General features: G+C 46.5%; 1 protein-coding gene across 1 annotated transcript in view; it reads right to left on the reverse strand.

Annotated features, from left to right (window-relative positions):
• Window positions 1-6,441, reverse strand: part of WDR27 (WD repeat domain 27) — a 124,786-nt gene that overhangs the window by 27,897 nt on the left and 90,448 nt on the right. The window contains exons 18-20 of the mRNA XM_006876183.1: window positions 4,587-4,720; window positions 2,975-3,072; window positions 2,780-2,901 (exon numbers count right to left, since the gene is read on the reverse strand). Of these exons, the coding sequence (XP_006876245.1) occupies window positions 2,780-2,901; window positions 2,975-3,072; window positions 4,587-4,720 (354 nt within the window). The remainder of the gene's footprint in view (window positions 1-2,779; window positions 2,902-2,974; window positions 3,073-4,586; window positions 4,721-6,441) is intronic.

Raw genomic sequence — 6,441 nt, forward strand, 5'->3', positions numbered from 1 at the left:
GTATAACCCTAAAGGGAGAGAGGGCAGACTCACTTAGGCGTATAACCCTAACGTATTTGCGATTCTGGTCGTATGACCGGGCTAGACCAGCCCCAACTCTCCTGCCTGTCAAAGGTGAAACACTAATTTGTACTTGTATTCATATATCTTAAAATTCAGGGTCTATACAAATCAGACTTCACTGTTCTATATAAAAATACAGGAGACTATTAGTTGTGTAAATGGATAAACAGTAGACTCCGAAACAGAGGATGGTGGTTCAAACCCACACAGAAGCACCTTGGAAGACAGGACTTCTGATAGTAACACCCTTGAAACCTGTGGAACTGTTCTGGTCTCACATGTCTGGTTACCATGAGCTGGAATCCACTGGTCAGAACTTCACAATAACACAACCCAAATACTAGCCATCAGGATCTCGTGGGCTGCATTTGGAAACATAAGAAATCATAAAACCTAAAAGATAAGACAGACATTTGGATAAGACAAGTATCCTAATGTCTATTTAAGGACTCACTTAACAAATTCATGTAAAAGTCCAGAAAAATAGAAAGTCTGTTCATCAATCCAATCTTGACTGATCTCACTATGAAACTGTAGTATAATATTGTGGCTACTTAGTTCCAAAGCAGTCTCCTTACCCTGGCCATGAAGTGACAAGGTGGGCTCCTCGTCCCCACAGCTCTTCCCAGAAGATTTCAACACACGGAATATTGTAAACAGCCACAGGTGACTGACTGTTTCCTATCTGAAGTCTGCTCTTTTAATAGCATCATAAAGAACCTACAAAACTCTTCAAAGAGATTCCAGCATTCAACCAGAGGACCTACTGCACAGTGTTTAAAAATATCTTGTTCCGTTTTTATGCAGTAAGATTCTGTACAAGCTAAGGGAGAGACAGAAAACCGGTGTCTCATCCACGCGACACTCTCCACAGTGTTAGCCTTCGACCATCAGCCTGTGGCAGTCCTCACCCATGAACCAAGCCCCTGACCCTGGGCCCATCCACTCAACACTGGACCCCTGACCCTGATCCTGGGCCCATCCACTCAACACTGGGCCCCTGACCCTAACCCTGGGCTCATCCACTCAACACTGGACCCCTGGCCCTGACACTGACCCCGACCCTGGGCCCATCCACTCAACACTGGACCCCTGACCCTGACCCTGGGCCCATCCACTCAATACTGGACCCCTGACTCCGACCCTAGGACCATCTGCTCATTGCTGGGCCCTGGGCCTGTGACCCTGACCCTGATCCTGTGCCCATCCACTCAACACTGGACCCCTAACTCTGACCCTAGGACCATCTGCTCATCACTGGGCCCTGGGCCCATCTGCCCATCACCAAGCCCTTGATCCTGGGCCCTGGGCCCAACTGCCCATTTCCAGGTGCCTCCATGGTAAAGGTGAAGTCAGACTGGCCCTTTGCCACTGCACCCTGAGAAGGGTCCTCCCCAGTCCCAACAGTTCCAGCTCCCACACATCCAGAAGAGGCATCAGCCCCAATCTGCTTCTGCGGAACTGAACTGCACACCCAGAATCTGTGCCTCTCGTCTCATCCAAGCTGGTTACGGAGCGGTGCATTACCAGCCACACCTACTCCAATGAGCCTAAACGTAGATGAAGCCTGGAAGAAGGTACTGACAGGAAAGATGGGGAAATCTGTCATCTCATAAGACTTCGCTTAGTGAAGCATGTGTGCAGCATTACACAGACTTTATGAAGCACCCTAAGACTCCTACTTGGAAGCCAGTCCAAATATATGGGAAATCACATTTACCCACACGCTGTGATGCTCTTTGGACATTGTTGTTGTTAAGTACCGAGTCGGGTCCGACTCATAACGACCCTGCCCAGGGTTTCCAAGGAGCAGCAGAGCTTGAAGTGCCGGTTCAAACTGGTCTTGTGGTCAAGTGCTTCTCCTATGGGCCTGCACCAGGACTCTCATCCATGGGCAGCAGCGGACAGTGAGGCGGACACTGCCCAGCCTTCACCCCATTCAATGGCACGTCTGTACTCAGCACCCCAGCTCCACCCCAACCAGCCAATCTAATCTACAGCCACAATACAGGACCAAGGAGAGCTGTGCTCTGGGGTTTCTGAGACCGAATCGTCACAGAAGCAGCCTGCCTCATCTTTCCTCTACAGAGCTGACCTTGCTTAACACACCGCAGCACCAGGGGTCCCTCCAGCTGCAAGCAGGCTATCAATTCACTCAGGCTGCTCCATTTGCTACTAACTCCTCTGTGTGACTGTTGTTCACTCCAAGTATGATTCTGCTTCGAAATATCCAAACCACCATCAAACTCCAAGTGAGAATGTAAAGTCTCAGAACAGATCCAGAGCCTCATCAGACACAAAAGCAAAAAAGTAAAATGAAATGACATCCAATCCGATACTACTGTATCTTCTAAGGTCAAACATCAGGGCTTGGAATGATTTAACAATCATGAAAGAGTTATTGTCTGGTGAGCACACAGTGATAAGAAGGGTTTGGACTTAGATGGAGGATGTGTTGAGAAACAATAGCTTCAGATTTTGATATTTTTGCTTAATAAAGGTTTCTATGATGTTATAACAATAAAAAAGAAAAATGATTGCATTGGTGTGGAGCTGTAGGATAAGCACTGGACCACTAACCCACCAGCCACTCCTCAGAAACCTACACAGGGTCTCTAGGAGTCGGAAAACAACTCCACGACCCTGAAGACCAACAACAAACTGAAACACCGGCTAATTTTATGAACGACGTGCACGGCATGGAAAAGTGACTCACTTTGTTCTGACAAATCTGATGAACCAGACGGGAATGGGCATCCGGGATCCGGGCCACACTGCAGCCCACGTTGAGGTCAAAAATTTCTAACGTCCTGTTTCGGTCTGCCGTCAGCACAGTATCTGAGGTGTTGGGTGAAGGGACCTTGCTTGGTAATCTGACCCAGGGAAACGCAGTTTGGGACTGAAAGGATACAGGAATAAAAGTCATTCACTGCTGACAAGCTGGTGATCTCCAGCTTCTCGGTCGTGAAGAGTCTGTGAGCTGGCTGGAACTTGCTCTTCTGTTGATATCTGGGAAAATACAAAGAAAAAGGGTCAATTTGATGGCAACGCTTCTGCGACAGCTAAAGAACCCTGCCTTCTTTGCCCAGAGGTGTACAGAGCTTTCTTAGACATATATTGGGTTCACACATCTGGGGAGGAGCCACAATTGGAGTCTTCCTTAAGACACTCACGTTGTCCTATAAAACAGCCAAAAAAATCTACTTATGAGAACACAAATTATCCCTCCTAAATTCTAGAATAATTACACGTACTTAAGGAGGCAGTCAACTGCCTAGCATTTACTCCATTGAAAACTATCCTCTCAGTGTCTGCTAAGGGCAACACAGGTCATCAAGGTTGGCTTAGAGAACATGTGGTCTCAACAATCCCTGCTGTTGACCTGGGTCAGCTGAGTGTGCACTGTAGTGAACAGAGATGGACTGTGTGTACACTGAGGCCAGGGTGTATGCACTATAATGAACAGAGACGGGGTGTGTGTACACTGAGGTAAGGGTGTATGCACTATAATGAACAGAGACGGGGTGTGTGTACACTGAGGTCAGGGTGTATGCACTGTAATGAACAGAGACGGGCTCTGTGTACTGAAGAGATGATGTATCAAGGAGAGGTACTGGAAGTGCAGGAATAATACAGACATTAAGAAGACTCAGAGGCTTTAGCGCCTGGGAGGATGCAGTCGCCCAGGACAGAAGAAGTGAGACACCTCAGGTAGGTTGCAAGGTGCTAGGCGAACCCCACTTGCAGGAGGTGGATCTGAAAAGGCCCTAGTCCATCCCAACAGCTCCCCTGTGGCTTGAAGCCTGCAGAGTACTCTGACATATGTACAGTCAGAAAGCCCGCCCAGCCTTGTTCACCATAATGGGCCATTTGGAACCACTCACACACCCACCATCGAGAGACAGAGGCACGAGCAGGGGTCTATGTCTGCTGGGCAGCATTTTATCACCGTTCTGATACACACACACAGATCCCACCGAGGTGATACACACACACAGATCAGCCCAAAGACATGCCAACACTCCAGCTACAATTACATGGGCCCACACACACACACACACAGAGATGCCCGAAGCACAAACCGCCCATCACAAGCGACGTGCCGCCCCAAGAAGAGGAAAGAGGGCGCTGCGGCATGGGTTGGCAGCCTTTCATTCTCTCTGCAACGTTTTTATTTCTTTAAAATATTTTCAGGACAAAGAACATTCACCAAAAGTGGAGGCATGGAGACAGGTGTGTATGTGAAAGATTTCATACACTTCACCTGGATTATCAATTTTAATTGTCCCTGTTAGCACCAGCTAAGTGCAATGTGCTCTATTCACACATCACAGTAACCCAGAAAGAAAGACAACACTGTGACCCTCTCCAGTCACGAAAACTATTCAGATGACCCAGAACCCAGTAACTCCACTCCCGCTGGTAATGTGGTGAGGTGCCGACATCATTCAACTTAGGATAACGTTTATAAATGTAAACACTCTGCCTATATGTAAGTCATTGGAATAGGAGGGGCCACCTACCTTTTTATCTCATCTTTGCAAGTGTCAATATGATACTTTAGTAGATGCAATTCTGGACCAGAGGCTAATAATATAAAAGTATCTACATAATAAAACTGTGCGGATTGTATCGGCTTAGAGAACATGTCTTTGCCCTGCAACAAAAAACAGTTATTGTTACCAATAAACATTAATAAGTCATTGTTGTCCTGAAGTACAATTCTTCTCAACACCCTGAATCTATTTGTTTTTAAAGTTTAAGTATGCTTGGGGTCCTGGTGTGGCGCTGTAGGATAAGCACTGGACTGCAAACTGCAAGGTCAGTTGTTCAAACCCACCAGTCGCTCCTCGGAAACCCAATGCATGGTTGCTACGAGTTGGAACAGACTCGACAGCACTTAACAACAAGAAAACAGGCATACTTAGAATATAACCCTTTCTGCCTACTGACCACTTCAGGAATCTAAGATTTTGCTCTGATCCATGATACTTTGAATTCCAGTCTTAGGAAGTCGAAAACTTTCCAGTAAACATATACAGTAACGAGGATTTTACGAATGCCCAAGTTTCTAGCCTAGTGATGCTTTCCAACCTCACACTCACATTCATTTCTCACAGCTAATCTCAAAATGGCAGAAGGAGTTGGTGCAATGACAGTACTGACCTTCCGTCTGGTGACCACCGCCACTTCTGACAAAGCCGCCTGAAGCTTCACTCTGTCTGTGTCCAGACTTCTCCGCTCACCAGCTCCTCATAGTGACAGCCCCACTGTGAGACTGTTCAGGGTAAGCACTGGCTTATTTGCACTTACTAATCTGGAGTGAACAATTTAATGCACCTCAAGGTCAGTTTGAATCACAAGATTGGAGGTTCTAACTCACCACCCACTCCTTGGAAACCCTATACATGGTTGCTATGGGTCGGAACCAACTCGACAGAACTTAACAACAAAATGATGAAACCGTCGTGAAACTGCACGTTCCAGATGAGTAAGGAAAGCCAAGTAAAGCTAGACTTGCAGACTGGATGTTACTCTGTTGCAGTTCAGAGGTTTGGGATTGAAAAGATGTTCTGATTCTGTAGAAAGAGCGTTGTGTCACTGGGAGGCAGACATGTGTCAACAATGCCCGCAAACAGAATCCTTCATGTAGTGAAAAAATGTAAAATCGTTCACTGCAGATTAATAAGTAAGCACAAGTGAGCCCATGCTTACCTCATTGTTGTTGTTGTTGTTAGGTGCCACCAAGTCAGAACCAACTCATAGCGACCTTATGCATAGCAGAACGAAACACTGCCCGATCCTGGGCCAACCTCACTACTGTTGCCACGCTTGAGTCCATTGATGCCGCCACTTGGCCAATTCATCTCATTGGGGGTCTTCCTCTTTTTCTCTGACCATCGACCTTACCAAACACGATATCCTTCTCCAGTGACTGGTCCCGCCTGACAGTATGTCCGAAGTATGAGAGACGAAGTTTGGCCATCTTGGCCTCCAAGGAACATGCTGGCTGCACTTCTTCCAAAATGAATCTATTGGTTCTTTTGGCAGCCCATGGCACTTTCAATATTCTCCTCCAACACCATTACTCAAATACATGAATTCTTCTACAGTCTTCCTTATTCACTATCTAGCTTTCACATGCATATGAGGTTATTGAAAATACCATAGGTTGGGTCAGACGCACCTTAGTCCTAAACTTACGTCTTTGCTCTTCAACACTTTAAAAAGGTTTTGATCAGCAGATTTGCCTAATGCAATACGTGCTTTGATTTCTTGACTGCTGTTTCCATGAGTGCTGATAGTTGATCCAAGAAGAATGAAGTCCTTGACAACTTCAATCTTTTCTCCATTGATAAGAATGTTGTTTATTGGTCC

The sequence above is a fragment of the Chrysochloris asiatica genome, unplaced genomic scaffold, assembly GCF_000296735.1.
Source record: "Chrysochloris asiatica unplaced genomic scaffold, ChrAsi1.0 scaffold00361, whole genome shotgun sequence".
Lineage (NCBI taxonomy): Eukaryota > Metazoa > Chordata > Mammalia > Afrosoricida > Chrysochloridae > Chrysochloris > Chrysochloris asiatica.